Raw genomic sequence first — 23662 nt, forward strand, 5'->3', positions numbered from 1 at the left:
GTGATCACAGGGCTTTAGAAAAAGAAGTGCTTAATTCCTTTGTAATCCATGTTCTTGTTATGAACTCAAAAGAAATAGTGCTATAAAGACTTGGAGAAATGCATAATCTTTTATAAAAGAAGCATGTTGGAAAATGAAATTCCTATTAATAAAATACAAACAATTTAGCTGCCACAGCTGGAAATCTCTAACTGCAGTGCATATTTCTGTATTGCTCTAATCTTTGTGTGTTTCCTTGCTCTTATTTGGCAGGCCGACCAGTAATGATTGTGGTGGAATATATGGAGAATGGATCCCTAGACTCCTTTTTGCGGGTAAGGTGTTTTTTTCTGATGACATTTAAATAAGCTATTCTGAGTTCTAAATTTAAATCATTTATCATAAATTAATTTTTGCATAATGTTATTCATGGATTTTTCTATGAAGAATAGCAGCATTTTCTCTAAGGTGCATTTCCCTGATACTGTGATATATGAGGGTGTTACTAAGGGGGGAGTATATACACATAATACAATCGATTCCTCCTATAAGTTCACTTGCCATGTGAATATATATATTTCAAATGATTTTATAAAGAGAGTATTAAATGAAACTCAGTTGCTTCACACAGCCGTTCATTTTGCTTTATATCACACTTAACTATTTAGTATATTTTATACATTCTCTATAATTCTGAACCCCTTAAATTGATGTATATGTATCAATAATGAAGAGTTCATATCAGGAAACTGGTTTTATCCAATTTGTCCCTCTTGAGTTCATTTGGCTGACTATTCAGAAAGCAAATCGAAAAAGAATAAAACTAGCAGAGATTTGGTCTAGAACAAAAACATTTTAAGTACCCTTTTATAAAGTAACTTATCCTTAACAGTATGGTATATACAAAAATCATTTGTTTTATATACAAGTATGCCTCAAAGTGATCACGGCTTCAGTTCCAGACCATAACAATAAAGAAAATACCGTGATAAAGCTTATCACATGAATTTTCTGGTTTCCCAATGCATACAAAAGTTATGTTTATACTGTAGTCTATTGAGTATATGAGAGTATTATGTCTACAAAAACAAGGTACATATCTTAATTTAAAAAATACTTTGTTGCTAAATAATGCTAACCATCATCTGACACTTAAGTGAGTCATAATCTTTTCTTTGGTACAGGGGCCTTGCCTCAATGTTGATGGTGCTGACTGATCAGGGTGGTGGCTGCTAAAGTCTGGGTTGACTGTGGCAATGTCTTAAAATAAGACTACAAAGTTCGCCACATCGATTAACTCTTCCTATCACAAACAGTTTCTCTGTAGCATGTGCTGTTTGATAGCATTTATGCACAGTCGAACTACTTTCAAAATTGAGTAAATCATCTCAAACCTCGCCACTGCTTTATCAACTAAGTTTATGTAATATTCAAATCCTTTGTTGTCATTTCAATAATCTTCACAGAAGCATCTTCGCCAGGAGTAGATTCCATCTCAAGAAACCACTTTCTTTGCTCATCCGTAAGAAGCAACTCCTCATCCATTAAAGTTTTATCATGAGATTGCAGCCATTTGGTCACATCTTCAGATTCCAGTTCTAAGTCCAGTTTCCTTGCTATTTCTACCATTTCTGCAGTTGTTTCCTCCACTGAATTCTTGAATCCTCAAAGTCACCCAGGAGAGGTGAATTCTACTTCTCCCTACCTCCTGCTAATGTTAATATTTTGACCTCTTCCCATGAATCGTGTATGTTCTTGATGTCATCTGGGATGGTGAGTCCTTCCAGAAGGTTTTCACGTTTCTTTGCACAGATCCATCAGAGGAATCACTATCTATGGCAGCCATAGCCTTATGAAGTGTATTTCTTAAATAATAAAACTTGAAAGTCAAAATGAGTCTGATCCATGGACTGCCGAATGGAGGCTGTGTCAGCACCAGAGTCGTTGTCAATGAGCAGGAATATTTTGAAAGGAATCTTTTTTTCTGAGCAGTAGATCTCAACAATGGGCTTAAAATATTCAGTAAACTATACTGTAAGCAGATGTGTTGTCATCCAGGCTTTGCTGTTCCATTTATAGAGCACAGGCAAAGCAGAATTAGAATACCAGTAATTCTTAAGGGGCCTAGGATTTGGGGAATGGTAAGTGAGCTTTCACTTCAACTTCAAGTCACCAGCTCATCAGCCCCTAACAAGAGAGTCAGTCTGTCCTTTAAAGCTTTGAGACAGGCATTGACTTGTCTCTAGCTATGGAAGTCCTAGATGACATCTTCTTCCAATTTAAGGCTGTTTTGTCTACATTGAAAATCTATTGTTTAGTGTAACCACCTTCATCAATCATTTTACCCAGCTCTTCCAGATAACTTGCTGCACCTTCTACATCATCACTTGCTGCTTCACCTACACTTTTATGTTATGGAGATGGCTTATTTCCTTAAATCTCATGAACCAACCTCTGCAAGCTTCAAACTTTTCTTGTACAGCTTCCTCAGCTTTTATAGAATTGAAGATAGTTAGGGCTTTACTCTGGATTAGGCTTTGGTTTAAGGAAATGTTGTGGCTGGTTTGATCTTCTCTCCAGACCACTAAAACTTTCTCTATATCAGCAAGACTGTTTCAGTTTTTATTATTCATGTGTTCACTGGAGTAGCGCTTTTAATTTCCTTAAAAAACTTTCCCTTTGCATTCACAACTTGGATAACTGACACAAGAGGCCTAGCTTTCAGCCTATCTCAGCTTTGGCATGCCTTCCTCACTAAGCTTCATAATTTGTAGCATCTGATTTAAAGTGAGAGACATGCGACTCTTCCTTTTGCTTGAACACTGAGAGGCCATTGTAGGGTGATTAATTGATCTAATTTTAATATTGGTGTATTAGAAGGAATAGAGAGGCCCAAGGAAAGGGAGAGAAATGGAGGAACAGCAGTCAGAACACACAGTCTTTAACAATTAAGTTCACTCATTGTGACACCCCAAAACAACTACAATAGTAACATCAAAGATCACAGATCACCATAACAAATATAATAATAATGAAAATGTTTTGAAATACTGTGAGAATTACCAAAATGTAACACAGAGACATGAAGTGAGCAAATGCTGTTGGAAAAATGGCTCTGATAGACCTGCTCGTCAAAGGGTTGCCACAAACCTTCAATTTGTAAAAAGCCAAATCTGTGAAGTACACTAAAGTGAAGCACCATAAAATGAGGTATGCCTATAGTGGTACAGAATCACAGTGCAGAGAAGGCACCATGACGTTATCTTTCAAAATATATTTATAAATCTTTAACATTTAAAAAAACATGACATTCAACAAAAAACATTCACTAATAGGGAAAAAAATGTGTGTATATATATATATATATATATATATATATATATATATATACATATATATATATATATATAAAATAATTACTAGAGTATTTTTTTATCCCCAGCAGAGGTAACATATCTGAATGTCACTGTATTCTTTAGTATATATCTATCTACAGAGACAGCCATTTTTCTTATAAACTGGGCTTTCACTACTTGGAATCTTTTATATATTTTTTCTTCATTTTCATGAGAATAAAGTCTGAGGCATTGTTTTTTTCACTTCATTTTTTGTTCCATGTTATTTGGACAAGTTTTGTGTGTATCTCACCTCTCTCTTAATCTCATTTTCATTTATTTTGCTTGATTCCATGCCCTCTTCTTTTAACTGTTCTCAATATTAGCAGTGATGACACATTCATACTGTGACTGGACTTGATATCCAGATTCAATGCCAGAAGCTGAATTCAGCAAAATTGTCAAGTTATTATAGAGCAATACTCTTCACACAATGTAAAATGAAATTCAGGTGTTTGAGGACATGAACTATTTGTTTTTTTCTATTGCCATTCTCAGAATATTATCTTACAGCTTGTATTCATTTCTCCTGTAAATGTGCCAAATTATTTTAGAATAATTTATCAAGACCACCTATGGTACTTGAGATGCAGATACACTTATGCCCTTGCATTATATTTATTCAAAAACTCATTTTTATCAGATATATATTGTTATCTAATGATGCTTGGGATAGGTTTTTATCCTAGAGCTGAATATAATGGCAAATAATGTAGCACAGACTCAATCTAAATTGCTGCTGAAAATTGGATCAGATGACTGCCACAAGCAAATTAGGAGAGAAATGTTAGCTTCAGATATACTTTTTATCCTGCCGAATCATGAATTAATTAAAATATGTTATAAAGAAAAGATAATAAGTTATAAATAAAATATTTACATATAAACATCCTACTGCATGTTTATAGTGATACATTTCATGATTTAAAATTTAAAAACTAATATTTCTTATGCACCATGTAGATAAGATACCATAGAGTCTGGGAGGGAGAAAAAGGTCAACTGATGATGGTGACAATTACTGGTACTGTGAGAACTTTAACGTGTATTTTCTCAGCTCACCTTGGCTCTGCCACTTATCAGCTCTGTGACCTTGTGACTTTGGCAAATGACTAACTTCTCTGTGCCTCTATTTACTCATCTATAAAATAGGAATGTTAATAGGATCTACCTTATACATATGTTTTAAGGATTTATTGAGTTGATTACTAGAATAATTATTATTGGAAAAAAGCTTGTAGACTGATGCCTGACACATTGTAAGTGGTAGAAGATTCAAACTCAAGTCTCTGACTTAAAGAGCCATGTTCTCATACACTATGAATTCTATCTTTTCATTAAATTACTCGTTACTTCTTCTTTTAAGTCCACTGTCAACTCCCCATGTGGTCTTGTGTTCCCTCTGCACATAGAATTTCTGTTGCAATAAAAATGCGGGGGAAATAGAGCCAAATACTCTCTTTTTACCCTTCTTTAATATTCTTACCATTCTTTGTAATCATATCTCTTTTATCGCAGAACCTCAAACTGCCTAATAAACTTTATGTCAATAATAGCAGACACTCAACTCCCCACAGCAAGCAGAAATAAAATATAAATATATATATATATATATATATATATATATATATATATATATATCCCACAAATTCTCAAAAATGAAGTCATTTATCAAACTGATGCTATAGAATTTGATAATCACAGCCTCTGTGAGCACAGAAAAAGGAAGTGGCTAAGTGTATTGCATAGTAGAGAAGCTGTCCATGGTTCATTAATAGCATTCTGGGCTTACTGGAGGCAGCAAAGATTTCCCTTTGGTCTCCCACACTATTTGAAAATCACTTCCGTTTACTGTTTTATATAAAGGAGTAGTAGCAGAACTAAGTATAAGTTTACAATCTAGTGCCAGTAGTGGTGGCTGGCTGGCTGTGATCTGGCACCAGGTTCATAAATTTTCTACTGGTTGGGATCCTTATTGACATTCTTCCAGATATATATTGGCAGGGGTGGTATAGATAACTGCATATGTTCGTGTGTGTGTGAGTGTATGTGTATGTGTGTGTGTGTGTGTGTGTGTAGAACCGGTGTAGATTCATATGTCACTATGTGTGTGCATTTAATTTTAAAATAAATTGCATTGCGACTTAAGTGGAGCATGAGCCTGGCTGCCTGGAAAGTATGCCCTCACTGATGTGCAGAGTTTCAGACCTTTTCCAAGGAAACACACTATTGTGAATTAAGTGTAATCTTGACTATCATCCCTGTATCGTCGTTCACCAACTGTACAAAAGATTTCATAAACACTTTTTGTGGCATTTGCCTGACAACTGCTTGTCCCTAAATCTTTTGACCTCCATTTTTATAGCAATATGAACTAGCAATCTAAATAAAAATTGTCATAAAATATTTTGAAACTTTGAGATATAATATGTCAACCATAAAAAAAAGTATTCCTTTATTTTATAACATTTGTTGAATGTGGATTTGTTTGTCATATCATAAAATTCTGTTATACAAAAATAAAATATCACTGGTCAGTTCAAGATGGCATATTTTGTTTATGCTCTAGCCTCCTGCCCCCACCTCAAATCTTTTGACATGAGAGAAAAGATATACATACATTATTTACAAAGCACAATCACATGAGCAAACAGGAAGGAATGTCAGCCACAAATAGCAAATATAGAAAGAGAGAAATTGGTGAAGACAAAAGCAAACGAGATTGACTATGAGTAAATGAGGAATGAATAAAGAAACCAGCATGTTTTTGCTGAGAAAAGGATGCTTGGGAATAAAGAGATTGTGTGAAAGGTGGTGCTACCTACAGAGGAGGACAGGATGAGGTGGTAGTTGGGAGACAATGATGAGTTTAATTTGTGTCGTGTTACATCTGGGTTGCCTATGGGACATGCAGTGAAAATGGCCAGACAGCAATTAGAAATATAAATCTGAAGCTCAGTGGGAAAATCTTGACTAAAATTAAAGATCTTGGAGTTGGTAGCACAAAAGTGGTTATTAAAGCTAAACCATGGTATTTCCTAGGAAGAACTTTTAGAGAAAGGAAAGGAGTTGAGCAAGGTTGAAACTGTGGCATGCCAACGTGAGGAGTTAGCAGGATGGCATCCCCAAACGTAATGAAGAATGAGTGGTCAGGAAAGAGCGAGGGGGAGAAGGGGACATGGACTCCTAACCTAAGGGGATAGAGCATTTCAGGCAGGAGGCAATAAGCAGTTGTATCAAGTGCAGCAGAGAAATTCTGAAAAACAGAAACTGAAAAAAAAATATTCCCTCATTTTATAACATTTGTTGAATGTGGATTTGTTTATCATATCATAAAATTCAGTTATGTGTCTATGGGATCTAGCACTTATGAAGTCCTCAGTGACTTCAACAAGAGAACTTCTAAGGGATTGATCCCAAGCAAAAGCTAGATGGCAGAGGCAAAATGAGAATGAAAGATAAATAGGATTTGGTAGGTGGAGACCATTTTTAGGGAAAAAATGGGTGAGAAAGCAAAGCAGGAGATAAATCACATGCTAGTAGACAAAAAAGAAAAATCGAGGGTATTTTTTAAGACAGAAAAAAATGTACACAATTTATACACTGAAGGATAGGAAATTAAAGGAAATACATTGGTCAGGCAAAAATGTCTCAGGAGAAGGGAAGGTACAAAAATCAGGGACCCTGGTGGGAGGACTGGCTTTGAATAGCAGAAGCCTGCACATCTTCCAAGACTGAAGGGACGGTGTGTTGTGGAACTAGAGAGATAGATGAGGAACAAGCACTAAACTGAAGAAATGATACCAGATGAAGTTGCATTTCTACATGAAGTAAGGGGACAATATATGTGGGAGTTTGAGGACAAACTTTCATTTGAAGTAAATGTTTGGAATAATTGCTGAAGTTAAAAAGAAAAGTAGCTGATCAGAATAAAAGCAGGACCATCGGAGCAGCTTCTACTCCAGGAACACAGTGTTTCCTGGACCCCAGAAAGTGCAAACAGCTAAAAATCTTTATGAAGATTTTGAAGGACATGCTATGTAAGTCGCAGGAAGATCTCTGGACTGCTGGCCCAATAATTTTTATTTGTTACATGCACTCTTCTGGCACTCATGCTAGACACTGTCTTTGGTCATGGAGAAATTAAACTAATTAACTAGTCCTGCTGATACCCAGGTGATGCTGCAGAACGTCAATATGTTCTAGCAGCAGTGTGCATGCTTCCATGGTTTTTTGCAGAAACACTCAACCCCCAAATGTAAGAATGGAGACAGTGGGTGCTATGGTTTGCAGAACAGGTACAACAGAAAAACAAGAGTTAAAAAAGGTAATTGGGTGGTGGTGAGGAATCTTTTAGGGAAGCAACTGGTGAATCCATGCTAGATAAAGAAGGAAATAAAGAGGCTGATAGGCAAAATAGAAATTTTATGGGCTGGAAGTGCTTTCTTATGTAAAAGAGGAAGTATAGTTGTGTATGGGGATGAGAGAACTGAAGGAAAAGTAGAATGTGGTCACAAAGTAGCATATTGGCAATGGTTTGTTAGAGCCAGATCATACCAGCTTGCGAGAAATGACTATTAAATAGTCAGAAATGTGGGGAGTTGGTTGTTAAACTGTTAGTAGCTTGAAATTGGCCATGATGGGAGTATTTACAACACAGAAATTGGTAAATGCTACAAATCAGGGCCTGTTTACCAACACACTAGATTGATATTTCAGATTTCTGAAGAGAGGCAGTTTTAGGGATGACAGCTCCCAAGTGTGGATCTAGGAATTAGCAGTTAAAGTAAAAATGAAGATGAGTGTCTTTAATTAGCTAATGTAGATAACATTTATGTGTGCTTTCTATGAGTCAAGCATTATTTCAACCCATACGTTAATTCACTTAGTGCTTAAAATGACATTATGGGGTAAATGTTACTATTATCCCCATTTTACCAATGAGGAAACTGAGGCAAAGCAAATTAGATAACTTGCCCAATGTCAAACAGCTCAAAAATTGTTTGTTTGATTGTTTGTTTGTTTTTGCACAAATATGTGTTCATAGACTATAGTAGGCCAGGCACTGTTCTGGAGCTTGGAATACAGAAGTGGACAAAACAGAAATAAAAAATCTAGTGGGAGGAGAAATAAAGAATTCTGCAAAATATATAGTAGCTCAGATAGGAGAAAAAAACACAGCAGGAGAAGCACAGGTAGGAGTGAGATTCTGTTTCAATATTAAATTGAGTAGACAGGGAAGGTCTCACTGAAAGTGGCACATGAGTAAATATGGAAGTAGGTGAGGGAGCACACCAAGTGGATACCTGAGGAAAATATCCCAAAGAGTTATTAATAGCACAGCAAGTGCCAATGGCCTGAGGTGGGAACATTTTATATGCATAGAACTGTAAATTCAGTCTTTATGCTTTAATACTATATGCCTGTTGCCGAGGGCAGTGCTGATTCATGTCTATCATCTCTTCATAATTATTAATGGTGACCCTTTTACTCTACAGTTAGGGTAATAAAATATGTAGTTACCCTAGAGTACATAAGGGATGAAGATGAAGCCGGAAAGTACATAAGGGATGGAGGCTGAAAGAGGTTCAAATCTGGAGGGCAATGGTTCTCAACCTTGACTGCACATTGTAATCATTAAATTCAGAAAGCTTTTAACAATCCCACGTTCCAGGCTGCACCCCTGATAAATTAAATCCGTCTCTTGGGGTGGAATACATGCATCAATATTTGTTCAAAGTTCCCTCAGTTGAGTCTAATATGCAACCAAGTTGTAAAACTACTAAAGTGGGACTTTGTAGGCTATTGCAATGACTTTGATTTTTCTCTAGATAAAATGAGAAGCTATTGTAGGGTTTGGAGTAAAGGCACAACATAATCTTTTTTAAAAAAGAATTACTCTGATTGCTATATTGAGAAGAGACTGTAGTGAGGTATAGAGAAATGCTGGGAAATTAGGAGGCTTTTGCAATAATCCAGGTAAGGAGATGACAGTGGATCGGATGAGGATAGTTGCAGCTGACTTGAAGGAAAATGGTAGATTCTATGTTGTATTTTAAAAGTAGAGCCAACAGGATTTGGTGGAGGATTGCATAAAGTGTATAAGCGAAAGAGAAGATTCATTCAAGGACTAATGCCATCCATAAAGCAAGGTGAATAATAGGCAATGATTACTTCCTACAGTTATTGTGAGTGTAATAGCATTAAATGGCTAAAACTCCTAGAATAGTGTCTGGCATATATGAACATCTCCATAATGTTATCTATAATTATTATATTTCAGAAGATGTCACTAAGAGTTTTTAAATTGTATTTCTGTTACTTCCTGGTCTGTTTTTTCTAGTGGCTAAAAATAGTTTTAATGTGTACCAATTAGAAAAATCTAGATGTATCTCACGAATATGAGTATTTAAATAATACATATAAGTACATATCAGCATTTCAAAAGCAATGTGAGTCATTTAAAGAGTTTCCCTGAACAAATGCAAAGCAAATATTAATTTAAAAAATTAAAGGGATCTTTTAAATATGTATGTACTCAAATTATAAATCTAGTAAACATGGCATTTTACCTTATGCTAGTTATATATTAATAATGAGAGCTGTGTTTTACTAGCACACTTTTCTTGGAAATTGTGTTGTATAGAGTTATATTTGTGCTGGTATATAAAAGCAAAATTAATCTACATTACATTATTTTAAATACAACAGTGAAAACCAAAAAGTGAAGTTGCATTTATCCACCAATACCTGTTTTCAAACCTTAAAAATTATAGTTGAATTACAGCCCCTGAATTACATTTTTTAGAGAAAAATATATGTGAAACTTCATGTACATGAATGTTATTATTTATCATGCTTGTGCCAGCTTAATGCCAAACTCTATTCTAAAAATAATGTGACAGTACACATTTAAATACATGAAAGTATGGTGTGCCTGGAACCCAGCATAGGCTGGCTGAACATTTTATTTTTTAATTAGAAGTTAGAGCACCAAGTTCTGATAGCCTAAATTTATCTCTTTAAACATCTTAGTAATGCAAATGTGTTGTGTCATTATTTAGTACCTGGTACCATGAAATTGTGTTTTATGATTTTCCTTATTAATTCTCCTTTTGCATGCAAGACTTTACATTAGTGTGTAATTTGTAATTATAGTGAGATATACAGAAATTCCATGCATTTTCCTGAATTCCTCTGTGGTTATTCCTGTATCCCTTTTTGGACCATACATTAACTTTGGATTTACATAACTGAACATTACACTCAAAACTTGTGCTTTTCAACTATGTCTGCAAATCAGAATCACCATCCAAGGAAGATTTTACAAAATACATCTGCAGACCCAAGCAGGTTTATTTTTCAAAAACTTCCCCCAGGTACTTCTGATGCACTCTAATGATGCTTCATCAAAACCTTGGCACTCTGTGACACCCTGCCCCAGATTCCAAACAAAAAATTTATATTTTCTTGGCTTTCTATAACTGCAGCACACAGTAGCTAGTGTAGATTACCTTCATACAAATCTAAGCAAAAAGAAAAAGAAAAAATCAAATTCAGTAGTAAGCTTTGTAAGCTAAGCTGTATGTATTCATATTCATTTTAAGCTCTTAAAATGTAATTCTGAAATCCAGCTGTCAAGTTTCATAAATCCATATCTACTTTTCTTCCTGCTTTTTTTTAGTTATATTAGAAATGGCATTTTTAGTTTCCTTATGATTGAAATTTCTGATTCCACTCTTGGTGGCCTCTCCCTTCTATCACTAAAAATATAACTCTGCCAAGTTGAAGTCCAAATCCATGATGATTACAAAAAAAAAAAAAAAAAAAAAAAAAAACCTTGAAAGTTTTAGTAAATATACTATGGGAAATTATAGTAAGATTTTCAACTGAGGAGACCACAAGGACCAAGACTTAAGTAAAAAGGAAATATTGACTCTTACTTGTTCAATGGTTATTTTAAAACAAGAATAATTTGGTCTTTTCAAATCTATAAATAACTTTAGCCATTGATTTTTCAAATTCAGGAGCATTTTTAAAAGTCATAGAACAATCAACTTTCTGATTTAGAGACATACAAAAACTGAGTTTTAACCTTAAACTTAAGTTAAGAAAGTAATTCTTCAAGTACTATTTTCTGACAGAAAAAAAGAACTTATAAATAAATTCATGAGAACTCAGAATGCATTTTCCCATAAATATTTTGCTTAAAGATATTGCTTAAGTCCCTGGGAAAATCCATAAAAGCCCCTTTAACACATACTACAGCTGCAGGATGTAACTTCCAATACAGAACAGGGCCAAGAGTTTCCTTAAAAAATTTTCTTTAAAAAGTGTGGATCCAGGGATCCAACACTGCCAATACATTCAGACTACAACTACATTTCTTCATTTATAATAACTAAAATATATAAACATATAAAACGTGTTATACTTAGGAAATAATTTTAATAAGGAATTTAACAATCTAAATTTATTTATTAATATTTATACAAGATAGCAGTGTAGATAAATGCTGTGCCTGCCTCCTCCCATGAACACATTAAAATTACAGCTAAATTATAGAATAATCAACCTGGAGAACCATCTGAAGGCTAGCTGAACAGAAGTCATATAACTAAGGATATTAAGAAGAAGCCACATTGAGACTGGTAGGATAGATGGAGAAACAAAATGAGCAGGCCCTAAACCTCCATGTAACAGTTGAGAATCAGGAGGGATATCACAGCTGCATGGTTCCCCCGCCCCCCCAGAGGAGAGAGGGACCCCATCCCCATGCCAGGCTCACCAGCCCAGTATACTGGTGCTGGTAAAAGGAGCAACCACATCAGGCTGTGAAAAACAGTGGAGATTCCAACCATCCAAGTGAAATGGAAGGCAGCAGGAAACTAGAATTCTGTTAAAGGAACGTGCACAGACTTGCTGTCAAGCACTCGCCCTGTGCTCCAGCAGAGAGATAGTGACTTGGGGGGCATTGGAGACATATGGGAAGAGACTGAGTTGTGTGAATTTGAGGTGAGGACTAGAGGGACAGTCACCATTTTCCCTGTGTGGGGTCCTTCTCCTGTGCAGCCAGGAGGCAGGCACCATTTTTCCTGTCTTGAGCCCTCTCAAGGCCAAATTTTACTGAATTGGTCTGGTGAGCTTCATTCACTCCACCATGGTGACTCTGAGACCCCGCCTCACCCCAACTCACCTACCATTCAAGGCTTTATTAGCAGCTGAACCTTACAGGAGCCAGCAGGTAGCAGCAGGCCTCCAGGTGTCCTGGCTTTTTGCACACAGAGCTACCCCAGGCCTGGTACTGGTGGCAGCCTTCTTGATTTGCAGCATGGCCTCTGCCATGTGCCTCCAGCTGTGGCCACCAACTGTGGATAACTCTGTAGTTCCTACTAGATAGTCCCTGACCAATCATAGGCAGTGGGTAACCTGGGCCTACACCTGAGTCCTCCAAAGAGACCCCAGAACCAACATACCTGGAGGTCAGCTTTGGACCACAGCAGAGTACCACCCAATTAGCCCCACAAGCAGCATACCCAATGGGCACTCTCAACAGGCACCAGAGCCCATTGGGACAAATCTCACTCTGTGGGGCAAGCCCCCTGAACTACAGCTCATAAGCTGTGGATGTGGCCAAACCCTACAGCCAGATAACCTGAGGGTAAGTCCCACCCACTGATGTGCCAATAGCAATCAAGCCTCAACTATAACACGACACACACAACCCACACAAGTGACACTCCTGGAACATCCAGCACAAGTGACCAGGGAGACTGTGTCACCAGGCCCCACAGGGCACCTGGTCAAGACTGTGAGACATAGCAGATCTACTTAATACATAGAAACAAACAGAGCAGCAGCCAAAATGAAGAAACAAAGAAATACATCCCAAATGAAAGAACAAGAAAAAACTCCAGAAAAAGAACTAAACAAAATGGAGGCAAGCAACCTATCAGATACAGAGGTCAAAACAATGCTTTATAAGGATGCTCAAAGAACTTAGTTAGAACATCAACAAAGAGATAAGAAGCATAAAAAGAAGGACATAGAAAACCTAAAAAGGAACCAGTCAGAAATAATGAATACAACAACTGAAATGAAGAATGCACTAGAAGGAATCATCAGCAGACTATATGAAGCAGCGGACAGAATCCATGATTTGGAAACCAAGGTAGAAGAAAGCAACCAATCTGAACAGCAAAAGGAAAAAAGAATTTTAAAAATGAGGATAGTTTCAGGGTCCTCAAGGACAACATCAACTGTAAGAACATTCTCATCATAGGGGTACCAGAAGGAGAAGACAGAAAACAAAGGATTGAGAACGTACTTGAAGAAATGATGATGGAAAACTTTCCTAACCTGGTGAAGGAAATAGACAAACAAGCCTAGGAAGTTCAGAGAATCCCAAACAGACCAATACCAAGACACATCATGATTAAAATGGCAAAGGTTGAAGACAAAGAGAGAATCATAAAAGCAGCAAGACATGCAACTGTGTACTTACAAGGGAGCTTCCATAAGTTTGTCAGCTGATTTCTTAACAGAAACTTTGCAGGCCAGAAGGAATTGGCAGGAAATAATAAAAGTAATAAAAAGTTAAGGACCTACAACCAAGACTACTCTACCCAGAAAAGCTATCATTTATAATTAAAGGACAGATAAAGAGTTTCCTAGACAAAAAAAAAAAAAAAAGCTAAAGGAGTTTATCACCCCCAAACTAGTATTATAAGGAATGTTAGAGGGACTTCTTTAAGATGAAAAAAAAAAGATAATAAATATCAATAATAAAACGGCAATAACTACATATCTATCAACAATTGCTTTCAATGTAAATGGATTAAATACTCCAATCAAAAGACATAGGGTAGCTGAATAGATAAGAAAACAAAACCCTTACATATGCTGCCTAGAAGAGAGTCACTTCAAATCAAAAGACACACACATACTGATAGTAAAGAGATGGAAAAAGATATTTCATGAAAATGGAAACAACAAAAAAAGCTGCAGTAGCAATATTCATAGCAGACAACATAGACTTTAAAATAAAGACTATAACAAGAAACAAACAAGGACCCAGTAATCCCACTTCTAGGTATTTATCCGAAGAAACCCAACATGCTATTTCAAGGGAACTTGTGTATCCATGTTCATTGCAGCATTATTTCAATGGCCATGATGTGGAGGCAGCCTTGGTGTCCGTCAACAGATGAATATAGAAAAGGATAGGTGGTACATATATACAATGGAATATTGCTCGGTCAGGGAAGGAAAGGGGTTCTTGCCATCTCCAGTAGTATGGGTAGACCTGAAGTGTATTGTGCTGAGTGGAGTGTGCCAGACAATGAAAGACAGATGCAATGTGATTTTGCTTATATGAGGAATCTAAAGAACAGAATAAATAAACAAACAAAACAGAAACAAACTCAAGATAAAGAGAACATTTTGATGGTTGCCAGATGGAAGGGGAGGTTTGCAGAGGGTGGGTATAAAAGGGGAAGGAATTAAGTACAAATTGGTTGTTACACAGTAGTCATGGGGATGTAGGGTATAGCATAAGGGATATAGTCAATCATATTGTACGGTGTTAATAATATCATTTATATGGTGTCAGATAGGTACTAGATTTATCAGGGTGATAAATAGGAAAGGAGGTGGGGGCTGATGTGAAAGGGTGAAGGGATTAAGAAGTACAAATTGGTAGTTACCAAATAGTCATGGGGATGTGAAGTACAGCATAGGGAATATAGTTAATAATAGGAAATAACTACGTATAGCGCCAGGTGGATACTAGACTTATCAGGGGTATTAATTCTTAAGTTATATAAATATCTAACCACTATGCTGTACACCTGAAATTAATGTAACATAATAATAACAAAAGAGTGTGTTTTTCTCCCCTCTACATGACTTCCTACATGGCAAAAAAATTTTAAAGACCATTTTTCTGTTGCATCCCCTTCTTTCTTCAAGTTATCTTGTAGCAGCATACCCTCACACCACCTGGTACACCCAGGCTAGGCCCTTTTGCCACCTCATAGAATCACCTGTAACCTGGACCCTCCTCCACCCTAATCTAAGTTTCCACTCTTTCATTGCCATAGCTCTTAGCTGGATATAAGGTTAGATTAATTCATACCAGCATGTGATTAACAAATACTATTTAATTATGCATATGATTTTTGCATCTTTTACATGAACTTGTAAGCCCAAATAGAATTTATTTTATTCTAATAATAACACAGCATGAGATCTACTTTCTTGACAACTTTTTATGTGTACAATATAGCACTGTTGACTAAAGTTACAGTGTTGTACAGCAGGTCCCTAGAGCTTATTCATCTTGTTAACTGAAACTTTATGCTGTTGATTAGTAACTCCCAATATTCCCTTCCCCCACCCCCACCTATGAATCTATGAATTTGGCCCAAATAGAATTTTAAAAATTCAATTTCAGGTAGCAAAACAAAAAGAAGTGACTGCTTGGCAACAATCAAACAAGACAAACAAAAAGTTATAGAACACAGACAATAGTTCAGTGTTTACCAGAGGAAAAGGGGGGTGGGGGGTGGTGGAAGAGGGTAAGGGGGCTCAAATATAGGGTGACAAAAGGAGATTTGACTTTGGGTGGTGAACAGAATGCAATATACAAATGACGTATTATAGAATTGCACACTTGAAACCTATATAATTTTATTAACCAATGTCACCCCCGATAAATTTAATAAAATTTTTCAGAAGTGAGAACAAGCAGACAATGTGGGTGAGGATGTTTGGGGACTAAAGGACAATTAGGAACACAGAGGTTAGCTCTTCTCTGTTGTTGTAGCTCTTCACAGATTCTCATCTTTTGTCCCTTACAAACCCACTGTGCTTCTGACATCTAGTTTTTTCGAAAAAGCCTTTAGCAACACAAAAGTAGGGGAACAAGAGGCTTATAAAGTGTCCACTGATCTTTTGTAAACTTCTTAATAAGGTACATTTCCTTCATAGCCATTTCATAGCTCAAGTCAGCATTTTGGAAGTAATAATTTTACAAGGCTTCAACTAACCCTTCTATTTTTGCCATTCTGTTATGAAAGGCTGTTGCCATTTCTTATAACTCAGTTAGTGAACCAAAACAGTCTTTTGACATGCATGTGAGTCAAACTTTCATTCTTCATTTTAAAGCATAGATTCTTATTATCCAAAAGTCTTTATTGCACCAAATTCATGAGGAATCTTTGGGAAGTTAATTTATTGTAGATAAACAAGACCCTGCATAATGAATTAAATTCTCTGTATATGTTTGTTAAATGAAGATGTGCAATTTTTATGAATTTTACTCTAGTATAGTATTGTTTATCACTCACATTTAACGCTTTCAGGACACTGAATCACTATAATTATTTACTGTATACAAAGGCATATTGCACTTTCTTCAACAAGAAAGTTTGAAGGCACTGATTTATATTGTGGTCCATAGAACTTTGATAGTTTCTAAGGCTATTCTGTTGGTGGGCCAACATTTCTATGATCCTCCAGTGACAACCTAGGAAGAAATATAGCAGAAATCTGTATAACATGCTTAGCGCACTTTTCCTCACTCTGCAGCAAAAATATAAGGATGTGGTAATCATAATTAGAGTCAGACCAGAGTCTTGCCCTCAGAAGTGAAGATGGTTGCAAGTGTATTCAATACTCCTCATTTACTCATGATTTTCTCAGAAAATCTCTTACAGTAAATCTAACTTGCCATGAAAAATACTCCAAGAATACCTTACTACTGACTAAAAGCTTGAAGTACTTCATTAAGAGAAAAATAAATAAATTCAGGTCAGTTCAATCTGGTGAATATCTGTTGAGTTATCTCCCGTGTGCCAGGCATGAATCGGACATTTCAGATGAACAAGACAAAGTAAGCTTATTGCCCTAGATAAGATTATGTTCAAGCCAATGGAAGAGACAGACACTTACACGTGTGGTTCTAGCCAGGGTTGATGAAGACAGTATGCTTAAAGAAAGAAACCTCATCTAACTTCATTTCTCCCCTTTCCTAACACATTTCCCCTTCTGTACAATTTACTACAGATCCTGCTGGCTCTGCTTCTAAAATAGATCTCAGACCTGATTTCAGCCACCAGTTTCTCTCTCCTGCATTACTGTAATAGCTTCCAAGTTGATCTCTCGGCTTCCATTCTCCATACACAATTCAGAGTATCTCACTCCCCAATTAAAATTCTTCTCTAACTTCTCATTACTTTTAGAATAGATTTCAAACTCTTCACCTTGGCTTACAAGGCCCTACCTGATTTAGCCTCTGCCTACCTCTTCAGTCTCTGTCTTCCTCCCTCTCACTCAACAAGCTCCAGCCTCATTGACTTTTATTTCTTAAGCATGCCAAACTCATTTCTGACTTGTCATTTTGTGCGTGCTGGAAGCTAATCACGGGCTCCATCATGTCTTTCTCTTTCATGCACATATTATTTATTTTATATTTTCTCATTAGTTGAAAGTATCTCATTCATTTTTTACCTATTTTCTGTCTCCCTGCTTCCAATTAAATGTAAGTAGAACTGGAGCAGGCATCTTTCTTTTTTGCTTACCTTTTTGACTCCAGCAATTAGAGCAATAACTGGCCCATAAGTAGATGCCCAATGAGTGCTTTTAAAAGAATGAACTTAAGGATTCATCAAGGACCTCCTAGAAGAGATTATATTTATGAAAAGCTCAATTGACAAAAGACTAGAAGAACATTCCTGGAAGAGGGAGCTGTGTAAGCAAAGGATATTAGACATGAAGTAAAATGTTGTAAGGGTGAAACAGACATACACAAAAATTGAATCAGAATTAGGTTATGAAACTAGAGATAGAAGCAAGATTTGTATTATCCTGTACTTTATATTGTGTCACTAAAGGTCATTGAAGGGCGTGAAGCAAATGAATGACGGGATGATATGTATGTTTCATAGGAAATATGTGTTAAATGTACTTTATTACGTTGAATATATTTCTTTTTAAAAAAACGTTGTTAGACAATAATGTGAAGACTTCAGGACAGCATGGCACTCAAATCCTGCATTTGTCCTAAGCACAGGCTAAGTAGCTGAGGTCAACTTAAGATGAATGGAGGCTGAGAGGCTTAAAGGATCCATGGGGCACAACTCACAAAGCAGGGCCTTGACAACCGTCATCAAGAGCTTGCATCACTGTGGAGACAATGTGACATGCCAGGGACTGCTCGGATCTGGCGGATGCTGTGCTCTAATGTCAGGGTCTGGCGGAGCTCGGCAGTTTTCAAAGTAACAGACATTATTATGTATAGCTTTCAGAAAACACCGTCTAATCAGGCTCATCCTCTCTGTCACTTAGAGGTTAAGCTCCAGGTTTCTCAGCAGTCGGGTTGAGAAAGCAAAGAAAAAAGAGAATGAAGACAAACTGAATTCTAGCTACTAAGCTCTGAGATGCAGTGTGTAAATATGCCACATTCACTCTCTTTCATTTGAATCTGCCTTCCTGGGAAAATAACCGTATGTCATAAAAAAAATTCATAGTTTCTTTTTGATTAATCTCTAGTTTGAAACCCAAAGATATTAAATCTCAGTGCTCTCACATTTTTCTCCTCCCCTTATAAACAATTCAATTCAATTTGAATTAATATTTATCAAGTGCTGACACAAGCCATGGCAATATAGTTGATGCTGTGATAGAACCGCTACATAAAAGGGAGAAAACCTGTATGAAACCTTAAAAAAAGAAAACAGTCTTTTTTATACAAGACAATAGGAATAATATTAGGAATAGTAACTGGTGCTCTATAAGGTAGTATCAAAGGCTATTTAATTCAGTCACCATTTATTAACCATCCACCATATTCAAGAAAACCAGGATGTCCTAAACTACACTTGAGGAGTCTATATTGACAAGGATAAAAAAAGGAATATAGATTTTTGTATAGAGAAGAGAGTTGCATAACTTGTAGAGAAATAGACTTGTGCCATACCTCATGTATGAATAAATAGGGCTATTCCTCTCAGCCAGACATAAATAAATAAATCATTTGTTGGTTTAGCTGTAGTGTTCTTGTTTGTTTTTTTGATATAATACTCTCAGAGCTCTGTTATACCTTCCTTTGTTAAACCAAATTATGCTGCCCAAACTAGCCTAGACTGAGTCATTATGGCAAAGGTTCAGCCAACTCTTTTGCAGACAACCCCAGTCAATAAAAATACAGGCTCTGGAATTATACTGCCTGGATTCAAATCCTGATTTTGCCATTTACTAGGTTATTAAATATCTTTGTCCTTCACTTGCACCATCCATAAAATTGAGATAATAACTACACTTATATCACATAGTTATTACAAGGATTAAATGAGGTAATACCTTTAAAGAGACTGTGACTGGTTTGTAGTGTTTAAAGAATGTTAGTAGCTGTTTTTTCCTCTAGAATAATGTGGCAACAACTGAGGTATGAGTTTCCAAAAACCATATAGAATTATTTTTGGACTTCCTTTTCACCAAGCCCATATTTTATAAACAGCGTATAGATAAATGATAGATTATAGATAATAGATAGATCAATAGATAGATGATAGATAGATAGATAGATAGATAGATAGATAGATAGATAGATAGATAGATAGATAGATAGATGATAGATAAATAATCACAGGTTGGGGTCCCTGGAAAGCAGATTCTTAAAAGGAGATTTGCATGAAGAAGTTTTCTTGGGGACAACTCTCAGGAAAAATCCCTTTATTCCTATAGCTTCTGGAATTTTGAAAGCTAATAGTTCTTAGCTGAGACCCTTTCTGGAAGATGCCATTGACTAGAGAAAATCATTTTCGAAGGCCATGACACTTTTACAAGGACAGCCTGAATTCAATCATTGATGTGGGAGTATTAGGGCCCAGCCCTTTTTCTTCAATTTGGACCATCTCTGAAGAGTTATGCTCGATCCAGAACATTTAATGGCATATACGAAAGCCATTGGTGTGAATGCACTGCACTTTAATTTCTGCTGCTGCCCAATCTAGCTTTCGTCTGTCCCTCAAAGATGTTAATCATGAGAGTGTGTAATCAAGGATCAACATTTAACAAAATTAATGATTTTTCTGCTTCACCAAGTATATTCTTATACAAAACTATCCTTTTTTGTTAGTTTTTTCATCTGACAGAGAAGACCATGAGGATGCTAGTACAGTTTGGTTGGGTGCTACTAATTCGATTTGTGATTTCTGCAATTTTACCCAACAGTTTTATACCATTAGTGCCAATGTCAGCATAGTAAAAAACAGCAGATGCATGTCTTAATGCTGTTATAAAAATAGTTTTGAACTCATGGATCCCTGAAAATGTCTTGGCAATGTGAATTAAAAATAAATATACTACACTGTATAGTCTCATGAAAAAACATAGAGAAAGTGGTTTATATTCTTTTCAAAAACCAAAAGCTATTTTTTAAATGATACCACTTACTGTAATTTGAACCACGATTGCTACATTACTGATAAGAAAGCAATTAATTCAAGTCTTTTCACATATTGGTAATAAGAATAATAAGAATAATTTTTAAAAAATTTTAAGATAACTTGCATGAAATGGAAGAGGACGGAATAGTCCCAAACTTATTTTACAAGGCCACCTTTACCTGATAACAAAGCCAGAAAAGGACACTACAGAAAAAGAAAACTACAAGCCAATATCTCAGATGAACATAGATGTAAAAATCCTGAACAAAATATTAGCAAACAAATTCAACAGTACATTAAAAGTATATGCAACATGGTCAAGTGGAAGTTATTCCAGGAATGCAAGGATGGTTCAACATCCACAAATCAATTAAAGTGATACACCACATTAACCACCACTTTAATGAAGGATAAAAAATCATGATTGTCTCAATAGATGCAGAAAAAGCATTTGACAAATTCAATATCCATTAATGATTTTTAAAAATCAAAAAAGTGGGTATAGAGAGAACATACTCAACATAATAAAAGCCGTATGTGACAAGTCCAGAGCTAACATCATACTCAACAGTGACAAGCTGAAAGCTTTTCCTCTAAGACTAGGGACAAGACAAGGATGCTCACTTCCACCACTTTTATTCAATAGTATTGGCAGTCTTAGAGCAATTAGGCAAGAAAACGAAATAAAAGGCATCCTAATTAGAAAGGAAGCAATAAAAATGTCTCTATTTGTAGATAACATGATATTATATATAGAAAACTCGAAAGACTCCACCAGAAAAAAACTGTCAGTAATAAATAAATTCAATAAAGTTGCAGGATACAAAATCAATATACAAAAATCAATTGCATTTCTTTTTTGTTTGCTTTGGTTTTATTAGTTTCAGGTGTACAAAACAATGTAATACTTAGATATTTACACCCCTCACAAAGTGATAATCCCCCTCCCCCAATCTAGTACCCCTCTGACATCATATGCAGCTGTTACAATTCCAGTGACTCTATTCCATATGCTGTACTCCACATCCCATGACTATATATGTATATAAAATTCTATAACATTCATTGTTATTCAGCTTCAGCCTCAGGTGTACAGCACAGTGGTCAGGCATCTACACTGTCCCTGAAGTGATCTCCTTAATAAGACAAGTGCCCATCTGACACCCTACAAAATCTTCTCAACATTATTGATTGTATTCCCCAAACTGTCTTTCGTATCCCCGTGGCAATCTTGTGGTTACCAATTTGTGCTTTCTAATCCCCTCACCTTCTCCCTCATCCCCACCCCTCTCCCATCTAGCAACCCTCAGTTTTTCTCTGTATTTCTGAGACTGTTTCTGATTAGTTTTTTAATTTATTCTATGCTTTATATTCCACATATAAGTGAGATCATATGATATTTGTCTTTCTCCGTCTGACTTATTTCACTTAGCATAATGTTCTCTAGGTCCATCCATATCATTGCAAATGGTAAGATTTCATTCTTCTTTATGGCTGAGTAATACTCCATTGTATAAATTTACCACAGTTTCTTAATCCAGTCATCTACCAATGGGCATTTCAGTTGTTTCCACGTCTTGGCTATTGTGAATAGCGCTGCAATAAACATAGGGTGCATACGTTTTTTTTTGAATTGGTGTCTTGGATTTCTCTGGATAGGTACATAAGAGTGGAATTGCTGGGTCATAAGGTAGTTCCATTTCCAGTTTTTTGAGGTACTTCCATACTTATTTCCATAGTGGCTGCACCAATCTGCAATCGCACCAACAATGCACGAGGGTTCCTTTTCTCCACATCCTTGCCAGCACTTGTTGTTTGTTGATTTATTTTTGATAGGCATTCTGACTGGAGTGAGGTGGTACCTCATTATGGTTTTTATTTGTATTTCTCTAATGATTAGTGAGGTTGAGCATTTTTTCATATGTCTATTGGCCATCTGTATGTCTTCTTTTGAAGACATACATTCTTTATGTCCTCTGCCCATTCTTTAATTGGGTTGTTTGTTTTTTGGTGTTGAGTTGACTGAGTTTTTTATAAATTTTGGACATTAACATCAGATGTATCATTGACAAATATCTTCTCCCATTCAGTAGGATGCCTTTTTGTTTTATTGATGGTTTCCTTTGCTGTGAAGACATTTTGAGTTTGATATAATCCCACGTGTTTAGTTTTTCTCTTACTTCCCTTGCCCAAGGGGATATATCAGTAAAAATATTGCTAAGGGTAGTATCTGCAAATTTACTTCCTGTATTTTCTTCTAGGTGTTTCATAATTTCAGATCTTACATTTAAGTCTTTAATCCATTTTGAATTTATTCTTGTCTATGGCATAAGGAGGTGGTCCAACTTCATTTATTTGCATGTGTCTGTCCAGATTTCCCAACACCATTTATTGAATAAACTGTCTTTATCCCAATATAAATTCTTGCTTTCATTGTCATAGATTAAATGACCATATAGGTATGGATTTATTTCTGGGATGTCTATTCTATTCCATTGATCTGTATGTCTGTTTTTATGTCAGTACCATGCTGTTTTGATTCTATAGCCTTGTACTATGATTTGATGTCAGGTATCGTAATACGTCCCACTTTGCTCTTATTTCTCATGATTTCCATAGCTATTCGGGGTTTTTATGGTTCCATATAAACTTTAGGATTATAATCTCTATTTCTGGGATAGAAATTGCGTTGAATCTGTATATTGCCTTAGGCAGTATGGACATTTTAACTATATTAATTTTTCTTATCCATGAGCACAGTAGGTGTTTCCATTTATTTGCATCTTCTTTAATTTCTCTCTTCAGTGTCTTATAATTTTCTGAGTACAGGTCTTTCAC

The 23662-nt window shown here is 36.0% G+C and overlaps 1 protein-coding gene across 1 annotated transcript in view; it reads left to right on the top strand.

Moving 5' to 3' along the window:
- The window catches only part of EPHA6 (EPH receptor A6), an 869632-nt gene that overhangs the window by 721152 nt on the left and 124818 nt on the right, over nucleotides 1-23662 (top strand). Inside the window, 1 exon segment of the mRNA XM_033122487.1 lies at nucleotides 253-314. Within this exon segment, the coding sequence (XP_032978378.1) occupies nucleotides 253-314 (62 nt within the window).

This window comes from Rhinolophus ferrumequinum, chromosome 2 (assembly GCF_004115265.2).
Source record: "Rhinolophus ferrumequinum isolate MPI-CBG mRhiFer1 chromosome 2, mRhiFer1_v1.p, whole genome shotgun sequence".
In the NCBI taxonomy this organism is placed as follows: Eukaryota; Metazoa; Chordata; class Mammalia; order Chiroptera; family Rhinolophidae; genus Rhinolophus; species Rhinolophus ferrumequinum.